General features: G+C 35.9%; 1 protein-coding gene across 1 annotated transcript in view; it reads right to left on the bottom strand.

Moving 5' to 3' along the window:
• LOC101161492 (protocadherin-11 X-linked) overlaps positions 1-27,315 on the bottom strand; it is a 116,136-nt gene that overhangs the window by 600 nt on the left and 88,221 nt on the right. The window contains exon 5 of the mRNA XM_023959099.1: positions 11,988-12,023. Coding sequence (XP_023814867.1) covers positions 11,988-12,023 — 36 coding nt within the window. The remainder of the gene's footprint in view (positions 1-11,987; positions 12,024-27,315) is intronic.

Genomic DNA, 27,315 nt, shown 5'->3' with positions numbered 1-27,315 from the left:
TTGTTTTGTCTGATTACATTTTTTTGGGAAGAAGTCAATATTAGCATTGAGATACTGTGCTTCAAAGCTTTCAGTCTTTTTACATGTTGGGATGTGGGAGGGGCTGAATCACTGACTGCAGCATACACTGCTAACATGGGGGAGCAAAAGCAAGATCCTGAAACTGATTTGATTTGATTTATTTTTGTTTAAGCATTAATTGTAGTAAATACAATTTCAAAAAAATCACACACATTTATCAAACTCATTACAGAAATAATGACATGCATAAATACATAAAAAAACAAAAAAACAAAAACAAAGACACTCTTAAGTCCCATTTGCTTAATTAGATATAGTGATAATTAACTAAAGTCAAGCAGAGCTTGATGCATTGCTTGAAAAGGAGTGGGAAAAAGCAAGTTTATATAATCCCACCACTACTGAGTTAATTCCTTTTATAGTTTTACATAGTTTTCTGAATCCGGTTCTGATCGATAGATTCTTTTCAAGTAACAAAATCAAGTGCTTATTGATGATTGATTATCTTCAGAAAACATGCATTCATGATTTCTGTAAACAGTATAGCTAATCACACACCATGTAACATAAATGTAATACTCATTGATTATAATTGCAGATCAAGTTATCAAGAAACAAATTTAAGTGCTTATTGATTATCCTCAGAAAGAATTCTTACATCTTTTTAGTAAATATTAATGGTTGACACTTTAGGTAACCGATATGTAATAATCATTGATTAATATTAGAACACATTATCACATTAAACTAGTGATTATTGCTACACATTGCAGATCCTGAATCTATTATTTTCCAGTATACCCTGAAAAAAGTACTTTGTTCCTCACTTTTTGCCTTTTTAGCAAGGGGATTAAAATAGTTTGGAAATTTTTGCTCAGCTGGCAACATTATTACAGATGTGCTGGTCAGAATAATGGGATATAGTGGTCAGGCTTTTAAAGATAAAAGTAAATATTGATTTGGTTTCAACTTCTGATAACGTGTAGGAATTTGTGACCGGTGTGGATGGCCTTGAAGTTACAGCTCAGTTGCGTGTCGATCAGCTAAGGCTGAAAAACGGTCAAAAACAAACCTTTTTAACTAAATACCACTGCTGAGAAAAAGGAAAAGAAAAAAAGAAAAGAAACACCAAAGCCTTTCTTTGTTTAAAAGACTCTTTTATGTGGCCTTTCTCTCAGATCTTTTTACCTGACCATGTCTCCCTCATCCCACATGTTGACAAGCGGAGCTCATTGTTCACTTCATGCAGACCAAAGATTTCTGTCTCATCCCCTTCTGAAGACAGTTTCAGGTGTGGGGGTTTAAGATAAAAAATAAAATAAAATAAAATAAAAAAGAGCTGAGGAAAACAACATTCAAAAAGCAATTCTAATAGAAAAATTCTCTTTTTCCAGAGGGAAAGACATGGAAACCCCTTTTAGCATGCTATTACTTTGATAGAAGAAAGGAAATCAAATATATGACTAGCTATTTATCTAATAACCAATAAAATGTCTGGCCATTGAGACGTGTTTCTATGCTAATCATGTATTTTTAACTTTTTTCTTTGCAAAGTCACACATCCCAGATTTTAAAAACGGTTGGTATTAAAAAAAAGCTATTTTTTTTCTCTTTTTGTAGCGATACTTTCTCAGCACACTACCACTGACAAACAAGCAGCATTATCATCATCAGTGGTGACAGAAATGCTAGCTCGTTCATGGGTGAATGAACACAGTGATATGGCATTTAGAATGAAAACCTGTGCCGAAATGTTGCTCCGCACAGCATCTGTCGTCTTCATTTCGCTTTTTAGAGGAAAATACGTTCAAACTGCATCTTGTCATTCGAATCACCAGAAGATGGAAGTTGAGGAGTGCAAACAATTCATTTCTCCACTCATGTACAATTTAAAGTGTATATATGTACCCGAACACCCATTTTCTTGTGAGGTTTTCCCTTTGGTTGCCTTATCCCTCATGATTTTGTGAAAGAAAAATATAGTTGTTGTTCAGTATAAATTTTTTTTTTGTTTTCTTTTTTGTGCCATTTCAACATCCTACCACCGTTCAGAAACAGCTGCATTGTTTGGCACTCAGCAAATGCAGCTGGACCAAACAATATAAAAAGGAAAAAGTATATACAAGAAAGAGACTTTCATGTTTCATTTATGACTTGAGTGAGGCAGACAACTTTGAGGATGGAGTCGATTCTGTAAAGTCTTTTTATGGGCAAGTGAAGAACCCCAAAACTATTCATGTAGAGTTCAATCTGTCAATCTTCAGTATTTTGTGGATGTTATTGTTAACCCTATTGGTATCATATTTGGTACACACATTTCTGAGCCCCCTATCTTATTAGCATAATCGATCTTTTCTTAAAAACCCCTGGTTAAGACCTTAGTCCATGTTTTCTGCCCTGAAGTTAATCTTTATTCCACTAGAGGCAGTAAAACTGCATTTCCTGCTAATTTCAAAATTGCTGCTTCCATGAAATCTCAAAAACACTTTTTAGTTTAGCTGATTTTCAAAACTTTGTGGTGAGAATATCTCATCTATTAATTTTCATTTTTAAATGATTTCTTATTGTTTTAAAAGAATACAAATACTGTTGATAATTATCGGGTAGTTCTTCAAAATAACAGTTACACCATGTATCAAATCAAATCAAATCAAACTTTATTTATAAAGCAGTTTTCACATAAAAGTATAACACAAAATGCTATATGTGAGGTTCAAATTTGAGACAGTGGATAAAGAAGGTGCTTTTTTTCCGGAACATTCATGTCAATATTTTTACATCATATGCTAACGCCGTTGTGATCAGAAATTCATCAAATTACCCAACATATTCATATCTTATAAAAATAAATAAACTACAGTGTATTTACATAATTATTTTTTTGTGTGGATTTTATCAAAAGCGTTAAAAAATATCTTAATTGTAAAAAAGAAAAAGAGTTTTCTTTCAGTTCTGTAATGTAGTGGGATTTGCAGGTTTAAGATTTATAGAAGATAAATAAATAAAAAAATCTTCCTCTTATCCCATGTACCAAACCAGTCTCTTCCTTTTTTCTATCTACAGAAGTACATGTGAGCCTCAGATTTTTTTCCTATTTTTTATTATATTTTCATGTTTACTTAAGTTATAAAGTTCCGTTTGAAGTTTTACTTTATTTTCTTGAACAAAAGTAAACGTCCTTCGACTTGACAAAAAACTGAGTGTTCTTCTGCAACCTCTGCAGAGAACTAATTGAGACGGTGACCTCATAACCCAAACCTGTTTCTAGTCTGGTGACTGTGGTGAATTACTTTCCAGATAATAAAGTTATTGCAGCAGTTATAATTGAGACCTCTCTCATACACATCCTGAAAATAGATGATGGGATGTGTATTAGCGGAGGTGAATTATGTCCTAGTTTTTCCCCCTCTCACCCAATTTGAACACAAAATGATCAGAAATGTGTGTGGGGGCTGGGACTTTGATTGGTAACGTCTTGGGGATCACAGGAGTGTGGGCATTTTCTTCTGAGCTGTGCAGGCCTCTTTGATTTCTCCGGAGGTTTTACAGAAGTTCATGTTGCGACCTTTCCTTGGAGCCATAAAAGAAAACATTCTTTTTTTACATGACAGTGTCTGCAAACATGTTAGCACATCCTGCAGAAAGCAAACCACACTGTTGCTTGTTTTGTTTTTTTTCCTGCTTGACAGAGAGAAAAATGAGCCTTTTGGGGTCTGTCTTGACTTTGAGGTAATACACCTAAAATGAAGCAACACAAACTGCTGCTTAAATTTATACCATCACATGAATCTTGGAACATCCCGCTGCATCACATTGTATAGAGGTATGAACGAGCATAAAAAAACATAATTATGCACTCAGCTGTGGTTATTGCTGTGAATTTTATTCATCTCATTAATCAAACAGATAAAAAAAAATCTTTCTCCAAGAGAAAATATTGGATCACAAATGGCTATCTTAATTTTTTTTATCGCTATAGCAACAAAAGCAATATGCAAGCAGTGAATTAGGAGCATCATTAACACATGCTACTTTGAGCTCAGGAGGTGGTGATGTCTGTTCGCATATTTTTAAGAGATGAAGAAAAAGATGAAGCACTGACTCTTGTTTGACTAAGGCTAGGGGAATACACAAGTAATGCAAAAAAGACAATTAATACAAATAATAAATAGCCCACCTTTAAATGTCTTTTTTTTGTATGAACAAGGACTAAATTAATGCAGAACCAATATCTAGTCCATTGTGTGCAATTATAAAAAAAATGCATATAACTTTTGCCATATTGATCAGCCACAAATCAATAAAAAAAGCTAATAGATGTTATAATTTTCTTGGACAAAATTGTTCGTTTACTGATAAAATATAGCTTTTGTTAATGTTTGCCCTCAATAATTAATTGATCTGAGTATCCAGTAGTGCCCCTTGACTCATTTCAGTAGACAAATCTTCTAACAGCCTCACAAAATAAAGGAAAAATATATAATAAAGTCTTGAACCATTTAAAGGTATTAAAACAGTGTCAAACAAACCAACAAAAACAACAACCTCAAAAAACAATTTTTTAAATAAACATATTGTTTTATCTTAGAAAGTCCTCCTTCTCACCCAGTGTAACATATGTCTTTGTATGAACCCATTCCTCCACCACTGCAGGTTTTGACAGATAATTGGACAATGTATTCAAGAGCAATGTCCAGATTTCAGTAAAAGAAAAAAAAAAACCTCTCAGAGGGTTTTTGGCAGGCCTACAAAACACATGCTTCTCTCCACATGATTCTAATTATTAAAAGCGTGCTCCAACAATGACATCCTGAATCTATTAGAGCTCCTAGAACACCTGTCTGTTACAATTAGGACTTAATCATTTGGCATGAGGATATGTGTTTTTTTAGGTTACTGTTTATTCAGGCTCTTTCAAATTAAAGCCAGATGTTGAGAAAAAAGCTTCAGAGTGCCATCAGTACAAAGTTTTTCAGTGTGACTATAATAATTAGGCTTAAATACCATTAATGGGCCTTAAACAGATAAAACCTTTGCACTATTGAAAAAGAGCAATGAGAAATAAACATTTATAGCAAAAAAACAAAACAAACATCCAGCAGTCAAGGTGAGCGCTTAGCCGAGCATGATCTTTTATTCAAAGAAGCTGCCAAAAATCCATAAAGCAAAGACAAGCTGCTGTAAGAGATATCAAGACCAAACAAAGCCCATTCAGTCAGATAAAACACTGCTTTGAGAAGTATACACAGAGAAATCTAAACAGGCAGAGATGCATGCCAAGTTCAGCCGTACAACATGCCAGAAACCCTCCACTCTCCGCCTGTAGTAGCAGCCCAGATGGAGCGGGATTAGAAGTCGGTTACATTTAGATGGAGAAAGGAGGTGGCTGCCACCGTGTCCTTTGGTAGATCACAGCTCTTTGAGCTTTATTATACTGTGTACTTTCCCCTGGACCATCACTCTTTCAAAATAGCAAAGTAGGCAGTGGTGCACAAAAAAGAACTTGGCTGACAACCACCTCACTTTGAGTGATAAACAGGAACCACTTAGGAGTGAATCAGGGGAGATTGGCTCTGCCATTTCAGATAAGAATCACCTCGCAGGCACACCTAGACCCGCATAAATTTGTTCAGAGGAGATGGTGATTTGTCATGTCAGACATGTGCAAAGAGCAAATATATATAAAAAAAGAAGAAAAAAAACCACAAACAAGGCCATGCCTTGATCCAAAATACATGTTTCCACATGTTCCAGTTCTGTGGAGTAAAGGTTTAACGTGATCCAGAAAATTCCGAGGGCAAATGTTATTTTGCGCCTTTTCTCTGGTACATGTGGTTCCACTGAAGCCTGCATGTGTGATGGGATATGCGTCAGCTTCTGGGAGAAGTTTGCAGGAACACCAGCGAAGGAGGTGATTCTCGCAACCGTGCTGAGAGATTACTGGGTGATTTCTGACAAATCCAATGAATTTTCATCTGTTCCAATCAGAGTCATTCCATTCAATGGTATGCCGAGCAAACACAAAAACGGGACGCAATCAGCAATAGCAGAGTTTTTATAGAACTGGGAGTTAACAAGTGTACAAAAGATGATGCCACAGTAAACTGACTCCAATACATAATTACTAGAACTTAAAAATATCAGCTGTTTCTTTATGTAACCTAACACCAGTTTGATGTGCCACATGTAAATGACCATATTGGAATGCATCATAAGTACTGTAGATGAATGAGAGATCTACCAATGCAACAAGTTTTTTTGGAGACCCATTTCAATGAAAATCATGTTTTTGCTGCTTTTAACATGTTCTTGTGGCATTTTTCTCATGATGGAGGACACAAGAAAATAAAGCTTAAAATTGCATTTCTGAGTAGTTATTTACTGTGAAGTCAGGAGAAGACAAAAAAATGTCATTGGAAAAAAAATGTAGCTGTGACACAGAAGCTATAAGCCTGCTCCGCTCCATTCTAATGCATCCGCTTGCAGACAAATAGATCCATGTACAACTTTGTTTTTCTCGTCTGAGCTGCTATCTGGTAAATTTTTGTTGCAAAATGATGTTGGGTTGGGGGTCTGAGGGGCTGTATGCTAGTGGCAGAGTGTGTAAACCAGGGGTTGGCAACCTGCGGCTCCGGAGTCGCATGCGGCTCTTTCATCCTTGTGTTGCGGCTCTCTGTGTTTTTGTAAAATAGTTATCATGTTCTAAGATTTTGATGGTGCCTTTAACACCGTCGGGTAGTGCAACGAGCAGGAGGAAGAAAGCAGCGTGAGCGCGTGGAGGGGGCGTGTCTGCGGCTGTGAATGCCAACCAGAGTCTGTTATGGGTTGGAAAGTTATTCTACGAGACTTTTATTTCAAATCAAATAAGCATTTACATGAAAAAATAAGTCTACACACGACTTTGAAAATAGGATTTGAAAGGAGAATGGAAGAAGCTTATGCTTATCAAAAGACAGTAAAAAAAAAGCCATTTTTTTCCTAACGCATTAAATGTGCGTTAGGAGGCCCCTACTATCCTGTCAACTATCTGCTATGATGACCATATGTTGCATTGTCTGCGTAGAACACGCTGGAGGGGGGGGTTTCACGCGGGAGAAAACAACTTGGAGCTGCAGAGGTGTAAACAGGTACAGAGGCGGGGGAGGAGCTTAGACTTACCGCTCATGATTACAGACCCGCAACAAACTAACAGCTGCTTCCTAATTAAAAATAGTTGTCATCCATAAAATCAATATAATCTGTTGGGGTAACTAGATTTAAAGAAAAAAAAATAGAAATGAGTAGACAAAAGATCAAAGGAAACAACATCACGCTCATAAATAGTTGAAATAAATAGTTAAATAAATCTCCTTACAGCATTTGGAATCAATACAAGTACTGCCAAATGAACTATTGCGATATATCGGCGAAACGATTTTTTCTAACACCCCTAAAGATGCGGCTCCCTGTGCTTTCATTTTTTCTGGGAAACTGATCCAAATGGCTCTCTGAGTGATAAAGGTTGCCGACCCCTGGTGTAAACTAAGAGATGATGGGAAATAGGAGCAGGCTAAATCTATGCCAGCAGTCCCACCCACAATTCAGGCAAATGCAGAAACTATGTCATAGAAAACAAGGCGGGTTTTTTTTTTTTTTTTAATCGTTTTTTTAATTTTTGGCTAAAAACGGCATAATCGTGGTTAAAAGATCACTGGGAACAATTAGAAAATTCCTCAAAAGATGATCAGAGTGGGACTTTATTTGTTTTTTTAGACAGTATTTTCTAAGTTGCCATGAAAAAATGTCATTAATAAATTTGTATTTGATATTTAGAACTATCATGTTTGCTGCAGGACTTAACACCTATATGACCTTTTGAAATTTAATAGAGACATAAATGCCTTTGAATGATACTTTTAAAGACTAGTATGCCTCTAAACTCTGATCCCCTTTTTCATCTTGTTTGCTTAGTTAATCAAGTTGTCCGCCGGTATCTTGTGATCAAGCTTGTGTTTTCTGGAGTCACTGAGGTCTTTGAAGTAGGAAATTAAGGTAAATTAACCCCATGACCCCACATTTATTTCCAGTTATGTTAAAAAAAAGAACATATATCTTTCTGTATGACCTAGATGCTAAACTAAGATAATTTTGGAGCCACAATGGGTCTTAAGGAGTTAATAAGAGTACTTTTTTTTTTTTTTCTATCAACAAAGATGGTGACAAATCACAGTTAAATTCTCATTCTGACTTTCTTTTGCAGCAGAAAGTGAACACAAAAAATGTCTACATCAGTAAAGCCTTTTAGTAAAATGACACAAGATAGCAAAACTATTATTTGAACTTTAAAATAGCATCAAGCTATTTCAGATTTAGCGCTTTAGTGTCACCAGGTTCTACAGAGAAAACACTTCCACCAGAATAAAATAAACCACTTTGATATACATATATGTTACAAGCCAAAAATAAAATGCACTTTGCTGCTGTTGTCTGTGGACAGACCAGGTCTGCTGTGCTGCTGGTGTGACCTTTGACTCCACATTGGAAACAAAAGCAGGAGGACTATTTCAAAATAAAATGTAGCTACCAAATAAAAGATGGCCATTAAAATGACCAATAGCAAAAGAGATAATAACTTGTAACTTTTTTTAAAATTATAAAATATTTTGTTTTTTCTACCAGGCAACTTTATGCCAAGTTATAAGTCTGACTAGAGTTTAAAAATGCATATATTCATGATTTTCCCCATCTGCTCAATGATCTTTCCTCTGTGATGAAGAAACACATCACAAGGCACTGTTCAAATGCACGACACCGAGACAATTTTCTCACTGCATAAGTCTTCAGCTCCTGGCTGTAACAGTGTGTGAGGCAGCATCCAAAGCATTCACAAGACTAATAAATATATTTTTTACCAGCTATAAATGTCCATAATCCTTCTGTTTCAGTGTCCGAACTCACTCAGAAGTTTTGTGTGACGCACATTTCCTGGCATATTCCGGCAGTATGTACAACTAACATGCAACAGCTTGCATTAAAGTGTCACCCAAGCATTTATACATTCACATTCTGGCAGGCAATAGCTTGTGCTGCAGCGTTTTTTGAGATCTAACAGCTGCACATGAATGTGCTGAACATGCATATAACAGAACAACTGTGGCTTAACAGACTTTACCTTGTGTAAATCTGGGTCGTCTCATTTTTTTCCTCACTGGTTTCTTCACTCCCTCCCACTTTTAAGTGTCAGAATCTGTCTTAAATTCTATTTGTATCCTTTTTTTCCCTTTGTAAGCTATATTTTAAAAATATTTTTTAGATTTGTAACGATTTCTGTGCTGCAGCACTTCTGCCTTTAGCACCATCCTTGTGTTAGCTAACCTATTAATTGTTCCAGCTAGAACAGCTTTTTGTTGTAATGTCTATGTTTTTATGGTAAAAAGCTTTCATACTATTGTTGTGTCTTGGCATAGAGCGTTTTGTGTGTCATAGAGGATTTTTTTATCAACTAAAGAACAGACCAGGGATGCAAAAACATAAACATGCATTTGTCCAGATGACTTGTAGCCTAATAAGCCTACCATTTAGAAAATAGATAGATACAGGGTTGTCTGGATGATCCCTGACATTTCTTCGGGCATTGGAGCCAAAACTATCGTTATTCTTCATAATAATTTCATAATAATACTTCAAACAGAACCAGAAGCTGGGAAATGCTGTCTACTGGTGGATACGCCTAAATTCAAACCAACTTTGCTTAGCCGAACAAAATGAAACAATCTACAAGCAATGATCTGTAATTCTGTGTTTTTTTTGTTTTTTCTTCAAAGTAGATATTGTTTATATATTTATACATTTTGCAAGTCATGTTTAAGTATTTTGCAGCAATGTTAAATGTGTTTTATGCTTTTATTTTTACTGTAAGCTAGTTTTAAAAATTCACCTTAATTTTTCATTTTAAATTTCATTTGATTTGATGCACTTACAGTCTCATTTATTAAAATAATTCTTGGTGGTGTTTTTCAACCAGTGTGCCGTGGCACACTAGTATGTCGTTGGAGATGGTCAGGTGTGCCGTGAGAAATTGCTCTTTTTGCCCTCATTAACTGATCTAAAAACATTTACCATCTCCAGGATATCAGCTCTGTGTTCATTCAAACAGGCCATGATAAAACACTGAGTAGTTTGGAATATGAAAGATCGTAAAATTACTTTTTTCTTTGTGTTTATTTGATTCTAGCAAAGACATTTTGATAAGAATGACGGTACTGCATCTTGCCCCATTAACTGTCTCCATCAATCATTCTTCGACGCTTAATCACATGTCATCAGTCTGACCAATCAGAAGTGGTTAAAGTCTTCAACTCCTTGTTCCGATTCTGCTCATAAAGTCTTTCAGTTCCAACAAAAATACCAGCTAAAGCTCGTCTTAAGCGGTGTAGCTTTCCGCGGGACCCGGTATCAGACCGTGGAACAAGTAAACAAAACCATGAAGCTCAGAGAAGCGAGTCGGTCTGCCCTTTTGTGGCAGTTTTCACACTACATCTCCCATAATGCATTGGCTGAAAGTGACAGCGTCTCAGCACACAATTAGTCTTTCCTGTTAAACGTCTTGAAACCACAACGAACACGCATCAAACAGTTTTTAAATCTTCTAACTTAACTTTTATTACATCTTTTAGAAAAAACAGCTGCAACCTCCAGCTTTTTCTGCCACAATTATCACAAAAATGCATGTGAGATTGCGGAGGGGCTGTAGATCAATACAGACTATGAGTTTCTCCTTTTTCTTTTCTAATTTTTGGATGCTGGTGTGCCGTGGGATTTTTTTCAAGTGTTAAAGTGTGCCGTGCCTCAGAAAAGGTTGAAAAACACTGGCCTATTTAATAAAAAAAAATTTACTTTATTATTGATGACCTTTAAAGACCTGAATCACACAGTTATTATATTTCTATACACATATTTCTGCATTTTAATGCAAAAAGGTAATACCCTCTACAGTAAAATCAATGATGGTGATGTATATATAATCAAATCAATGGGTCAGAAAAATAACATTATTTTGGGGTTAAAAATTTACCATAAATTAGGTTGAAATAAAACTACCATAACCCAGAGATATAGCTATGCTCAAAAAAGTAACCCAGAATTAAACTCAACATAAATAATTCAAGAATTAGGTCAAATAAATAGCCCAAGTGTTTTAAGAATGTACCGGATCATAATAAATTTCAAATAAATGTCCCCTTAATGCAGCTTTGTTTATCTGCAGACATGTTTATTGTTCTTTATGTTACCAAAATAATTTCCATCCACAAATGAAAGAAAATGCTTTTTAGTGCACAACCCAGTGTTGCAAACCAGCAAATGAATCTTTACCAAAACAAATAGCCAAATTTACGGGTGTTGCAGCCAATACATACTAAGTTTATTTACTTTAATCTAGATCTTGTCCAGGTGAAATATTTGTCTTAGCATTATCAGAGCAGTGTCTTATTTCAGTTTATTTCATTTTTGTATCCTTGATATACACAGTACAATATCACCCTGTATGGAGTGTGTGCACGTGCCTGTGAGAGATGCATTTTTGATGTATGTGGTCACGTCTTTTGCTCAGGCTGCATCTGAAGAAAGTTATAAAATATACTCAAAAACGTAGACGGAGTCATATCAGCTTCAAGGGTGCAGCACTAGCAACCAAGTGCCCTGGAATGACTTGACTGCTATCTGTACGCTGTGAAAATAGCATGGGTGGACAGTTTCTTTTCATTGGCTGACAGATCTAATTCTGTAATGCAATAAGACATTGCTGCTGTTTTTTCCTCTGTGAGTGTACTTACTCACTTTTGGCTTTTAAAGTTTGCTAAGTAGTTTGTTGATCCTTTATTTAAAAAAGGAAAACAAAATTATAGAAATAGGGAGGATCTTCTTTTATCTGATTTTATTTCTGCAAAATAACATGAAATGAAGAGTAAAAGAAGAGTGAGACTTACATTTATCGCTGTTAACTTGCCAAGTTGACAGGCCTCCTGAAAGAAGAAAAAAGGGAAACATTTTAAATCATCATCATTAATATTTGGCTGTAACACATTGAAAAATTATTCCTTCCATTTTTGTTCATGTTATGATCACTTATGACAACGTCAAGATAATACAGATATAAATCTTATTATATAATGTAAGAACTAAAGACCTGAATACATATGGACTTTTTTGACTCATAGTTTGCTCAGCACTCCTTGCTCTGTTGGTTGTACAAGAATCCACATCCCTTAAATATAAAGAACAGGGCAAACCTGACATTCTGACAACACTAGGCCTACAACTGACACTTTGATAAAGATGTTTTCTCTGCATGTCAGATATAAAAGTGAACAGAATATCAAATGAAGCATCAAATATTAACAATAAACAGTGACAAGCTTCTAAATTGGGAACAAAAGACACCCGCAAGCCTGCAAAATAGCATCCTCTCTCTGGGGACTGAGATAACTCACAGAGAGATAAGACTATTTAATTTTTAATCACCAATTTTGTTTTCTCTGTACTGTGTATAATGTTCTGAAACGTGACGATTTAAAAAAAAAAAACAACAAAGAACAAAAAAATGTCTGGTAGTGACAACTACCTAACCAAGGAGAAAGCTTTGAAGATGGGTGATGTTGAAAGGCCTATGGAGAAGATACTTAATCATAGCATATATAAGGTTTCTCTTAATCTGTACAACTTTGTCCAAAAACATGGTTATGCAAAGATAAACTATGATAGCATTACAGATTACTTAACAAACCATTCCTATCATTTTAAATGTACATTAAGTTTGAAGAAAAGTGGTGGTTGAGGCCAAATATTGTTAAGATTTTTTTTGCAGAGGGTAGTTTCTAAGTAAGATACATGTCCCAGAGGTATCTAATTAGCAGCTGTATTATGAGTTGCTAGATTCAGACCCTCAATATCAAAAGGGCTCACCCAGGTCAAAGGTCCAGGGCTCCAGGCCCAAGGGCACCCATGAGCATTTGTGCACATTGAAAATGTCAAATGAATATCACTCGCCACTAAGATTTACTATGTATGTCTGCAGCTTTAAGGGTATGAGAGAACGGGACTGAGATATCCTTCCCCCCCTCGTGCCCCAAACAGGAAGAACATGCCGCCTCCGAGAAGCCAAAATCCCATGGACTTCTATAGAGAAATAAACAGCTATTACTCTCAGTCGTTCTATTGGTCAGAGTAACCATTCTTGCTCTGCTTCCTTTTTTCTTACACATTCTTGCTAATCTTCTTTGTTTTCTTTATGTTTTTTTCTTTATGGCAAGTCATTTAAGTCACATAACTAACCAATCAGATGACTCAATGTTGACAGATTCCTTTGAGTCCACTTTCAGAGGAAGGGGTGATAACTTCAAACAAGGTCACTCCTTATTGGCGAGAGTGGTTGTCATAGAAACATTGACTCAAATCAACTTGTACCAATCACTCCTTAATGACGTTGCCCTGCTCCAACACGCCGGCGTCCGCATTGCAAAATGTTGCCAACTTAATTGACTTCATTTGGCTGGAGCCGGAGTTGAGCCATGTTCTATGGGTGACGTCAACCTTGCTCGGTCCAGTTCTCACTTACAGTCAGTGGACTGCAGTTAAGAAAAGGATTAAGAGGGTGCACCATTGATATAAATTATTCTGATTAGTTGAAAATGATGTTGTGATTGATAAGTGAGTTAGCCAGAATTGTTCCACCATCATGGATGTTACTTGTCGAATGGTATTTGGGGATCCTTTTTGGATTTTATAAAATAAAATAAATTAAAAGGAGTTTGTATTACATCAACTGGCCTGAAAAATAATGAAAAAAAAATATTAAGATTTAATTAAACTTTGACAAACTACAAGTTAAGTGGTCATTATTTATTAAATAAAGAAAAAAAAAAACTTTTATCTGTTTTATAAAAATGGCAGATCTTTTATAGTTTCACTTATCTCTACATGTTAGCAGTTTTTAAGAACAAAATGATCTTTTACACCACCCAAGGCTCACCCAAGTTTTCATTTAGACTCAATGACTGAAGCTCTGGATCTTTCAGGCGAAGCAGGAAATACAGAAATGGCCCAAAGTTCCAGCATCACACAAACAAATCAGGCACACTGACTGTAGGTTAAGTTGTTCTGCAGGAATAGATCATGTTTTTATCCCACAGATGACTTAAAAATAACTTAAACATGAAATTTTTATTCTTAGCTGAAAATGATTAAGAACATTTTTGTCATAATAACTTTATCTCTTTTGTGTTGTTCCTATATGAAAATTTGTGTTTGAAAGACCTTCATGACCAGGATTGGTGGTTAAGACTAGGATCAGTGATGGCATGTTTGATATGAGAAAAATGACCATGCAATATGAAATTTTAGAAGCTCCAGGAGGTCAAAACAGCAAAAACACTAAAAAGATTAATATGACTTCCAAAATTCATTTTGTATAAATGTAAGTGTTTATTTACACAATTGTGACAGCATACGTATTTAAATGTGAAGCACTCGTGCCTCACAGCCTCACGACAAGAAGGCCCCAGTTCAAGTCCCAGCTGGGGGAAACAGACCACCAATGAGGGACCTTTCTGTGTGGAGTTTGCATGTTCTCCCTGTGCATGCGTGGGTTTTCTCTGGGGACTCCCGGTTCCTCCCACTGTCCTAAAACATGCTTCATAGGTTAACTGGTTACTCTAAATTGTCCTTAGATATGAATGTGAGTGTAAGATTGTGGCCCTGCGACAGACTGGCGACCTGTCCAGGATGTCCCCTGCCTTTGCCCACAAGTGGTCAGGATAGGCTCCGGCAGCCCCGTGACCCCAAAAAGGGACAAAAACTGGTTTACAAAATGAATGAATTTTAGACTAGATAAAACAATCCTTCTTTATTGAGTGAACACATTCTAATGATCTCAATACAGAAACCTTTATAGATATAAGCAATAATTAACATGGCATGTGCATTCTATCTTGTATCCCAGACTTGATACTGTACTAACATGATGAATGCATAGGCTAATGCAGCATAAAGGCAACATTTATAGGTCCCCCTTTTTAAATTTGTTAGCTCTAAATTTTAAAGTTTTGATTTTTAAACAAACCAGATTAGTCATCATTATCTCTTAAAAATGTAATCCAGTTGTCATTTGGGTGCTATTAGGCGAGAATCCCTAAATGACTTTTATCTAATACGGTTTATTTGTTTTTAATGTCTTTGTACTTCCAAAAAATGCTTTAGGTCACTATATTTTCTAAGTCAATAACAATTATTTGTGAAGACAGATTGTGCTGTCTCAGTTACTTTTCAGGACTTGGAAGGGAAGACCTATTTCCCGTCGCAACATGCCCAAAATCTTTTGCAATCCTGAAGGCACCCGGCTATAATGTTTGAAACTAAAATGTTGCACAATGAGCAGATTAGGCTGCATAATGGCAGTCAAAGAAGTTTTTTTTTTTCCCTTTCTGGGCAGAAATCTGCCCCAACTGTTCCTGTTCCAGTTCAATTTTATTTATATAGCACATTATATCGCACCTGGTAATCAAGCCCAGCGGGAATGCTTGTAAAGTTCCCAACTGGCTACTCATGCAATGTTTTCTTCTGCTTGATAGCAGCCACATTTAGACTTCTCCACTTCTCCCCTTACTCGTACACTCTCACCTATGCAGAGCGAAATCAAAGTCCACCTTATGCTGAGGTCTGTCTCCAAATGGTAAATATTAAACAGATTGCATAATGTAGCGCTGTTCTACTAATTTATAACCACTCAAAGCACATTAAAAATGCCAGGCGCCACAGTCAACCACTCAAACAAACATTCACACAAAAGAGAGCTTTACTCAATCATGCAAACGCCAATGAAATGTCAAGTCACCGGGTTGACTGCAGAGTTACTCCCCAATAATTTGCTGGTGTTTAGAAGCTCATTTGCCACATTTGTCTGATCTTGGTGGAGGCTAATGTAAGCTGGTGTTCAAGCTGGAGTGAGCCACAATCAAATTAAAGGCCAAGTTTGCTAGAGACGGACCGCAAGGTGGACGTCCAAAGAACACCAGACCCACTTTTCTCACCCTATTAGCCCTAAAGGATGTATTGTTTTCGACAGATTTGCAGTCAAGGTTTGCGGGACAATATGACAGATGCTTTTCTCCACAGATAATTTAATAAGACCTCACAGGCTTGCCAGGAAGCCTTTCACCATTGGGCCTGTTTGTGCTAGTGTAGGCAGTATGTGCGCTGGAATCTGGGCATGTGGAGGGGCATTGCGGTTATTGGGTTAAAGTTTGGAGACTGTATGATTCTTGTGCATTTCTTCATATTTTAAATGCTCTGATCATGTTTTGATCTATTTTCAAAGTGTTCCCAGTGGTCTCTTAATTATGGGCATGCTGTTTTTATCCCAAATTTAAAAAAAAACTCGATTAGTTTCTGCAGAGCAGCAGGAGTTCATTCAAAATTTGACTCTGAGTTGTGGGTGGGACTGTCGTGCGGAGTAAGCCTGCCCCCATTTTCCATCATTCGTGTATTTACAATTTACATGATTTTAATCGGAATGAATAGATTTGTCCAATTGCCATTATCACTAATCACTACAGAAGAGTTTAACACAGAAAAAGCTGCTTGGTGCAGCATGGGAAAATTTGGATTTTTTTTCACAAACATAGCACTCAGCTCCACCGCTCATCCCACAAATTCAAGTACTTAACAAAAGTGGAACAATTAATAAACAAGCTTCCGACTTGAGATTCTGAAATGCATTGCAGGCGACATTGTTAGAATGTTTTCAGTTCATTTACTTCTTTGTCTCTTTGACATTTTTTTGACGCTCTATATTAGACATTTCTCATTTGAATTGCGTTACTGCTCATTTACAACCAAGGTTTGCTTGAATCTGGCATAAGACAGTTCTTCTTTAACAGGTAATGTTTTATTCAAGATTTTGTGACATATACTTCAACTTTAAGACCTTTCCAACCAATTAAATATACAATATTATACACGAGGGACCTGAGAAGGTGACCTACAGTTGTTTCATATTTAGATAACATTCAAAGCAGTCGTCATACATCTCATTGTTAGAGTCTATAAATATGTACATTTTTCTGTATTTTCTTTCCTCCTTCAATGTGGAATACTCAGTGACCTTGGATTCTAATACACACCTCCTTAACTAGCAGTTTCTGAGAATTCATATGCAATACTGGAAGAAATTTCTGCTTCACATAAATAAATGTATTGGTGAACCACATCAAAGTACACAGGGATGTTTTAGCAGGGAAAGGCAGTGATGCTCGAGCCCTGCCTTTGATCACCCCAGGCACTCTAATCATTAAAATATTGGATAAATAATTGATGAAAAATACCAGGCCTTATTGTTCTCTGATACTCTATCTAAATGTATGCTAGTTTTGAGAAACAACAGCTGTTTATTAAAACGAAAAGCACTAATCAAACATAAAAAATAGTCAAATGTAAATCAATGTGTACACATAATCAACACTTTACAGCACATGGAAACTTTCACTCTTTGCGACTTTAATACTGTCAGTGCCGTATATCCCTTATATTAGTCAAAATAGTTATATAATTTATTGAAATTTATTTTTCTATACTTGGTTACTTATACATTTTTGTACTTGCTGCTCTCATATTAGGCCTTGTACTCTTGGTTTTAGAAATAAACCAGATTATAAGTAATCATTGTTTAACCGTTTCACCCGCCATAGAAATGGGAAAAGCATTGTGGCACATTTGACACATGTTTCTTTTCTGCAGATCTTACAGGGAAAGCAACAAACTTGCACAACCATGCACACAATCATCATCAAACATTACTGTAGCAAATTGATAAAGTGAAAAAAATTGCATATTTGCGCTCCAAGATTTAGGTTTTAGTCTGAACTGAGGGTGCAATACATTACGAATGTAGATGTTGTAGCTGCCCACAGAATAACAAAAAGTCATAGAGCGGGCACACTGTGGCTATGCCTAATTGACCAAAGAAGATTACATTCGCAGAAGTCAGACACAAAGCACAAAATAAGTGTTATCTTGCAGTGCATACCTTGGGATATAAAGAATTCTAAGACTGTTTTCTATCAGTTTTAGTATTATATACAGGCAAATAATTCTCCATATTCTTATCATATTTACATCTGAGCTTTTAAAAAGAAATCTTAAAAATCCATACAAGAATAATCCTGTTGACATGGAACATTTGACTGTTTGGAGACCACATAATAGCTATAACTGCATGGACTATAATTTAGCAGACTAATCCATTTCATAATTTCCATCGGCAAGATCCATCGGCAAGTTTGTTCGAGTAAATGATCATGTGTGGAGCTGCTCATGGTTATCATGATGAACAGCTATACTTTATTGCCTTTAGAAAGCTTCTATAGTTCATTAAATCTAGCAAAGTATTGGAAATATTTAAGGGTTTTATCTGCAGCGATGCAGCAGTATGATAAGAATTAAGAACACAGTTTTGACAGAAAAGGATAACCTGAATATTAAACAGAAATATCAAGATTAGGATCCTGCTGTCATGCTGAAGTTGACTGGTTTTAATACATTTTTCATTAAAAGTCAGAGCAATAAAGAAGAAAACTTCAATATTTCAAAGAAAACATTGATGATTTCAAGTACACTGTTCTGTATCATAAAATATACTACAAACTAAAAATAACCTCTTCTCCTACCTTTATGAGCTCAGCGTGTTTAATGTTATGATGGACCTGCAGCTGATCCTCTGTCTAAGGCTGGCTCCACTCCTGAAGTGATGTGTGTGCATCGCATGTGGATCACTGAACTGCCACCTTTAGTTGCATGTGTATATTTCTAAATCAGCTGAGGTGCTGCTGGGATGCAGCTGCTGCATGCACAATCATTTCTGCATAGCCTTTGCCATTTTCAATGAATGTAAATGCAGAGAAAAGCCAGTAAGTTTACTAGCTGATATAAACATGAATTAAAATATAAATATCTTAATTACTGTTTTTGGAAAATACATTATATGTGTTCAAAGCATGTTTTAAAACAATTACGTACAGAAAATTCACTTAATATGAAATATAACCTAATTTTTATTTCAAAAATATAAACTAAAAATGTAAATAACCAAATAAAAGCTATTCACTGTGTGCACATATGTGTATAAGAGGTCAACATAATGATGGGAAAACTTTACATTTGTATTTTGATAAGAACCCTTTAGATGTCTCTCATCTCAAGCATGAAAGTAAGCAACATGGCAAAACCCTTGAAGGCACAGAGCTGCAACACAACTCAAGCTGCAGCTTATATGCACATATAATGTAGCAACTCTAATTTGTTTACAAGGTAGCTGATAGGAAGAAAAAAAAACAGGAGGTATAAGTAGACAGTGTTAGAAAGCACTCATGACATCACGCAAGGCTTATGTTAGCATTCTATGAGCTCATCCTAAACACAATTATTCTACTATTCCAACTAAAGGAGAATGGCTTCCAGTCCTCCAAGAAGCTCACTGCAGAGAACATCATGCAACTCGACAGCTACACAGGGATGCCAATGCCTGTAAAGAAGATGGACATAATGTATTCACTGGTTGGGGGGGATTTAAAGTACCATCTTTTCAATTGTGGTCTTTGCCTTCTTGACCAGAAATCATGTCAACAAAGCTGAAGTGAGAAAAAAATGAACAACTGGGTCTAATGAGCGCTCTGGATTTTTTCAATTTTATTGAAATGCAGTCAAATTTTCATTAGTGGGAGTGGGGACTAACTTGCTTATCTAACAAGTGCACTAACGCATTTTTAAGGAAAGTGACCTTGTTCTAGTTGACTTTATTCTTAAAGTGGCCTCAAATTGCCTTATATAAATATATAATAAAAATAATAACAACTACCAATTAATTTACATTCCACTACATGAGATATTACAGCTATGGCATAAATGAGTGAATTTTGTATTTTCAGCAAAGTTTATACATAATCAAGCCTTTAGCAAGAAACCATTTTACCTGAAGAATCAAATCAAGGTAAGGGTTTTTGCACCAAATCAGTATCAGTCTTCAAAATGTCATAACCAATAACCCTTTTTTGTTTGAAACGTGCGCATACTGTCGCAAGTACAGTCCCGACAAAAATAGCCACTGAATTTAAAAAAGAGGTGACCATGATAACTTACAGTTGTACTAAAAGCCTTCAAATCCTCAGCCCTGCAGGTTCCTTTAACTTTGCACTAATGAGATGTAATGTTCCTATCTCTGCAGCCTCCCACATAAAAGTTAATTTCATTTTGTAAATACCTTTGACGGTGGCAAGACACCCAGGAGCAGAGTTAGCTGTCTGGTATGACTTTGCAGCCTGATATCTGCTTTTTTTTTTTTTTCTTTTAATGTTTTTATTGTTTTGAACTCTCCTCAAGCTTCCTTGAAATCATTTGTTTGTGGGTTTTCATTGTCAGTTTGCAGTCTCCTGATGTGAAAATATTTGTCAAGTTGGATTCACTGGTATGTCAAAACATATAAGCAGCAGACTACTTTTAAATCTTTCTAAAAAAAGATGGGAAAAAGCAAGTGGCCGGCTGTCAAGTAGCTTTCCTTGTGAATATGATGAATACATATAGAATTATCAATCGTCGCAAAATGACAATTGTCGGGCTGCCACTGCATAATCAAACAATTTCAGACATATGTGTGCATAATAGAAGTGCTTGCAGAGTCAAACTACGATGTGTGTGTGTGTTCTATCTTTGCATTTGTGCAGACAAAGAAAATGTGAATGTGTTGGCCTAAAATCAGAGCCCAAGTTTGCCGTGTTTCCCTATTTGGCAAACACAGCAAGTCTTAGAAAGAGTGATAAAACTGCTCCCAAACAAAACACCTCCTCATCAAAAGGAGCTAATAAAGTCTTCAATATACTTAAGTGTAGTCGCAGATAAATAGAATACCTATTCTCCTCCACATTGGTGTTGTCCAAAGTGTATTGATGTTCTTATTGACATTCAATAAAAGGAAACCCTTTCAGCAAACCACAGTGCAATGTAAATCCTGCAAACTTCTTGAGTGAGCACAAAGAGCAACTTTCCCTTAAAGTAATTACAAGGCGGCAGAAATGTCACTGTGCGTTCAAACTAGTTTTACAACAAAAGATTGTGTTTCATCAGAGTATTATTATCATTAAGTGCTTTGTATATTTGTGTTTCCCGCTGCACAATCTTTTTCCTCGCTTCACTCGAAGCGGGGTATTGATCCTCCCAGTATACCATCCTCAACTGATTTCATTAGGCTAGCTGTTTTTAATTACTCCACAGTCTAACCTTTTGCTGTTTCATTTGGAGCAACAAATTGGGTGAATTAAAAAAAAGGGAGGAGCAGACAGTGGAAAAAAGGAACAGTTTTCAACTCAAACACACACACACACACACCACAGTTTCGTTGCCCAACAAATTATGCAAAAGGACTCCATTCTAGTGTTGCAAGGGATTCATTTATAAAAACCCAACCTTAGTAGTAATTCCCTGATGAACAGAAAAATGAATCCCTTTTTTTCTAAAAACTCTGGTCATTTAATCACAGGTTATTAAACAGTATTTCAGGAGTTTACCCACATTATTTGATTATTTATTTAGTAGTCCTTTACTTTACTGGCAGACCAATTTCTCTTCTTAGGGATTGTAATAAAAAGTGTGTGATTTGACACATAGCTGCAAAGTTATAATTAGACTTCATTTAACACCTTATGTCAAGTGATTACATGCACGGAGCGTGGCATTTAAAGCACACTCAAATCACAGGGGATGTAATTGATTAGGCATGTGAGACTGGGAGCCAGATGATGAGGATGATACTCCAAATTCATGTTAAATCAATATAGATGCTTTCTGCATACTGAGGGTTTATTGAGAGATATTATAATCAACCTGCTAACAGAGATTGCCTGCAGATAAAACACTGAAATGAGCTACAAGCTGCTCATCCCTACAAGTAGGAAGGTAACGACTTGCTTTGAAAGTGGGACAATGGGCACATTTCAAACCCAGCTAGTGACATTTTTAGGATCTTTTAGATCTATCAGAGGGAATGTGCCCTTTCTTCAAGGTTTACTATATTCTAGTTCAAAAGACTTTCATAACGCAGGAGAAGTCATTCAGAGAACTCCCTTTGGTTGAGATAATAACTTCATCATAATTAGCTTGTGGAGCTCAGGAGTGCTGAATTGACGGTTGCAGTGGGATCTGAGCTGATTTATTGCTTGATTTAATTATGTATCAAAATTCAATTAGACACGCTTTCAACCAAATTCAGACTGAGGTTTGTCAAGATGTCCCTTGAAATCAAGTGGAGCTTGAAGGACATCCTTATGGCACACTTAAATGTAAGTGAATAAATATTATAGACTAAAAGGATAAAGGTTACATGTTTCCTAGTGTATTTCCATTTTATTTTGACTTACACCATTTCTCAATTTTTTTTTCACATCTGTTCACATTGAACATACATTTCGCAATAAAAAACAACATTTTATAGTTAATTTTTGTGCCAAACCCCCCAAAAAACTTTAATGGATGAATTTTTTTTTCTGGAAAACATGTTTAAACATGTATTTTGAATAACACACATGCAACACATACATACGTTTTAAACACAAAGCCCCTTGGTTTAATAAAGCATAAATGTTAAAATAGTTTTCGGCTGTAGACATGACCATGCTGACACAGCATGATCTCTTCAGTAAAAGTAAAGAAAATGAAGTCATCCATAATGGTTTACAAAACAAAACAAATACAAAGCAGTTGTACAATTTGTGTACAACTTTCATTGAATGATCTTATTCAGGACACAGCAGTGTTTTAGTAACTTAGAAATAAAGCGACTAACACTGTGACCAAATTCCTTCATTACTTACTACTAACTGCACTTTACAGTGCTTTTGCCATGTTGTAGAGCTGCTTGAATTCAAAATTCCAAAATTGAGTGCCCTAGAAATTTCCCAGGAGCCAGTGTGCATTAATTGTCACTTGTGTTTGAATGATTTTTCATGTAAAAAAAATAAAATAAAAGTATTTTAATTCATTTTTTTAATAAATAATCCACGTTTTTATAATCAGAATACACTGGATTCATAAATAGTCTTTGCAAAATGTTAATATTTTTGGGTTTTTTGTTTTATAAAATTGGTGACACATTTTTTTTCTTTAAAAAAAAGAAAAAGAAAAGTAGTGAGCATGGTGTCTGAATTTCTTTTAAAATCCAGGACACTAGATAGTTCTGCACTATATAGTGTTTTAGTACTAAAGGGAGTATAAGGGAGAGAATTTGGACAAAGTCCAATTCTTTCAGTGTTTCTTTCTATTCTAAACGCAGAGAGAAGAAAATTACTAAACAGTAACATAATTATTATATTGCACCAACATGGTTAATTTCTGATAGCATAATTTTTTACACACACAGCTTCGGGACACACAATATCAACTTCTTCCTTGACAATGTTTGTTGTTATTAAAACCAAATGCTATGCTAAAATCCCTTTATCAGTGCTGTCTTAATCTGAATTTGAGCTTTAAAATTCACAAGTAAGTAGTTACAAAACCAGCATCTTTTGCAGGGAGACAGCTAGATTGTTAAGGTAAAATACAACTTATGAAAAGGAAGGAAAAAAAAGATTTGACAGCCACAATATAACACCTGCTTCAGTACCATGTATGTGCTAATAAAGTGCACTGAACAGCACTATTTTAGCTATATAGAGTGTCTTATCTGACATTAAGAAAACATCAAAAAGTGTTAAGATCACATGTGAAATTGGGAGGAAATTACATGACAAAACGCTCTTTGAAGTTGACTTGACAACTGAGTGGATGTCTAACTTTCCCAACTTACATCATTTATTCCTCCGAACCCCATAAGGGAAAAATAAGGTGCATTTATTTTGAATAGGTGTCTAAAGAAAGTAATTGAGTTGCACTGATTTAAATAGACTTTTAAAGTAAAGGTATCATGCTGTCAATATTAAGAAGCAAAGCAACAATGTGAATATTTTAGCAAGAAGTCTCTGATGAGAATTTAAGTCCTTTAATAGCAGCAGAAGTTCATGTGCAACTTTATGAGGTTCACTCAGGTACATCATTCTGGGACAGTTACACACTCTCTTTTTAAAGGGGTTGATTCAACAAAGTTCCAACATGTTTAAATGGCATTTCTAACGTATACTGACTCAGCAGCCACGTTTTAACAGTCCTTCAGTGTCACATTTGCTGTGAGCGTTCCAGCCTTCCTCATAGCTAAAGTGCTTTACCAGGCTGTGATCTAGCAGGGTGAACAAACCACTGGAGGAAAGAAAAGTCATTTCCTGGAACTATCATCAAATGATGACACATTATCTTGCTAGAAAACTTTTTTTCCCCTAAAAAAAAAAGGGCAGCACAATAATTTCTATTGTTGTATTTTTCAGACTGGTCACTCCGGAGTATTAAGTCGCAAGTCAATTGCACTTTTGGGAGAATTTTGCGGTTGTTAGTGGGAAATTGACAAACACGCTAGCTCCATGTTTTTTTTTTTAATCACATAAGTGACACCTGAGTGTAAGTTGCACCCCCGGCCAAACTATAAAAGAACGCAACTTATACTCTGAAAAAAAAAGTATCTAAGAATCCTTAATGTGCTGAACCCTGACAGACACAAGGCACTTGCTGTTTGCAGGTGAACTTTCATTTATTTCTAATATCATCAAACATCCATTGCATTGCAGAGATAAACACCTTGGCCTCTGCTAACATGTGTGTGTTAAATCCCTAATGTGCTCACCTCATCTAATGTCTCAGCATGCAGCCTTTCACTATTTCGCTTCATGCTTACTAACACCAAATTACTGTTACAATATGAAGAAAATTTAATCTGCTATAGCTACACAGGTTTTTTGAAAGAAAAAGAAATAAACAGTACCATATTTGTGTTGCTAGCTGCCAGTTTCTACATTGGCAGAATTTGCTATTATCCTGTTACGATGGTATGGTTTTGCACACAATACTTTGTCGATCTGTTCCATGTTGCTCCGGGTAAAATACAACACACTTTTGCCGCAGCGGTTACACTTTTTCCTTGTGAGATAAAACACTGTCAGCCTGGATGTGAGAGATGGAGCCAATGTCTTATCTTCAAAGACACAATATGGAATGGATAAATAGCTTGATTGTAAAAACTGAAAAGAAATAGAATAAAATAAGTGTCAAAAAAAGCAATTTAATGTTCCTTTTTTTAAAAACACCATTACTGATTTTTGGTTGTTTTTGCCCCCATTTAATAAGCCAGGTTAAGAGCACATCCCTCTTTTCATTCTAAGGGCTTCAAACACTGAAGGTTTATCAAAGAGGGTCTGTAAAATGTGCCAGGTATCCTTTGGCACCAGTACTGTGATGCAGTGGTGGCACAAATCTTTGATGCAAGCAGAAATGCTCATGCACCAAGCCCTTCTATAAGGTTTTTATTTTTTATTTTTTATATCATTCGTTTTGGAACAACACACCGCTTTTGGTTAAAAATGTCAGTCCTGCATGAGAAAAACATATGGTGAGAGACACAAATCTTAACATATTCTAATGTCGGTCAAGTGCACATTGGGTTTGCTGTCAGAGCGGGGTATTGCGAGATACAATCCCCTTTGCCTGCTCTGATCGAATTCAGGCTAAGCACAGGTTTTTCTTATGCCATGTCATCTGGCTGTTTTACGTGGTTTCACCTTGTTTCGTTCTTAGTTTTAGTCTTAGTTTTATCTCTGTTTTGCCCTGTTGTGGTTGCTTCTTTTTCTTCACCATGAGTGCGGGGTGGGGACAGGATTATGACCCCCGTGTGATGTACAACGCTCTGTGTTCCAAAAATAAAGCCCAAAGTTCCTCGTATCTCATCTTGCCGCCTCTTTCATTGTAGTGTTACTACAATATAAATAAACACATAAATGTTCCTAAAATACCATTTCATAAATTTCCAAAACTTTAATTTGGTTGTTGTACAAATACATGAAAAAATAACTTATTTTTTTGGAATTTTTGATTTACACAAATTTGACTGAACCTGCCACTACTTTTTATGGATTAAATGTGTCATGTACTGTATGTGCTTGTACAAATATGTCTACTCATGATTAAGAGTAATTATAATGACATCATATATATTTGTATGTGGATGTATGTAGATCAGACGTATCTCTTTTACTTTAATTTTTTTTCCTTTTCCAATAAAATCATGATTAATCATCCAAACTTTGATATATCTATGCATAGATATGTACTTTTTCATTGTCTTCTTTAGTCATTTTTGTTTTGATTGCTTGAAATAAACCAAATCCAACTTTAATTCACCTTTAGCAAAAATCTGGAAAAAAAAACAAAAAAACAGGAAGTTACACAACATTAACTGGTCACGAGGCAGACTATCTTGGAGGATACTTGGAGATGTGGAAGAGGAAGCTCCCGCCGTTCAAAGCTTCATTATCAACGTTCTGCAGTAATGTGAATTATTATTCCTCTGTTTGATCTGTCTCCAACTGAAACATCTGACAGTTTCCTTCATTGAGACTGACAGAGGCATTGTACACAGATTGTGATGTGCAGTGACATCCTGAATCAAAAGCTCATGTTGGAAGCACGAAACCAGACTAGCTGTCATTCACTGACAAACACAGAGCACACTGATGATACTGATTAATGATTCCCAAAACATTTATAGAGCTGATCTCTTGCAAAGAGGGAGTTGCTCCTTTATTAAATTTAAACACACAGTCGTTAGCTGCAGTGTCACTCAGCAGATGTCATCTGGGTTTCCGAATGTATTCCCTGTCATTCTTCGCGTGTTACCACGGGCATGAAGATTTCACAAAGAAGCTTGTGAAACATTAACAATCCAAATGGATGTGGCCTCGTTATAATGCAATGAGGACTTGACAACGGGAACTGAAGATACTTTATTAATGACTCAGAGGGTAACAACCCTCCCTCTGCTGAGATGTTGACAGGTCTTATTTAGAACTTAGTTTGCAGCGGTTCAACCTAAATCAAATTCAGCATAGTGAAATCAAATCAAGTTTTTCCAAAATCCAATATAACACTGAGATCACAGAATCAGCTTTGTTCATCTCTTGTTTTTATTTCCAACTCAAAATTACATATTTGCATTTTTCAAAAAAAATTAATAAATAATTGATTTGGAATTGCAGATCAGCAAGCAGCTCAATAAATCAGTCTTCCCTTTCACTTGAGTCCATTTAGAAGCACAAAAACACCACATCACATCCCATCAGCACACCACATTTAGTGGAG

This window comes from Oryzias latipes, chromosome 10 (genome assembly GCF_002234675.1).
Source record: "Oryzias latipes chromosome 10, ASM223467v1".
Lineage (NCBI taxonomy): Eukaryota > Metazoa > Chordata > Actinopteri > Beloniformes > Adrianichthyidae > Oryzias > Oryzias latipes.
This window is presented reverse-complemented; position numbering and strand designations above follow the sequence as displayed.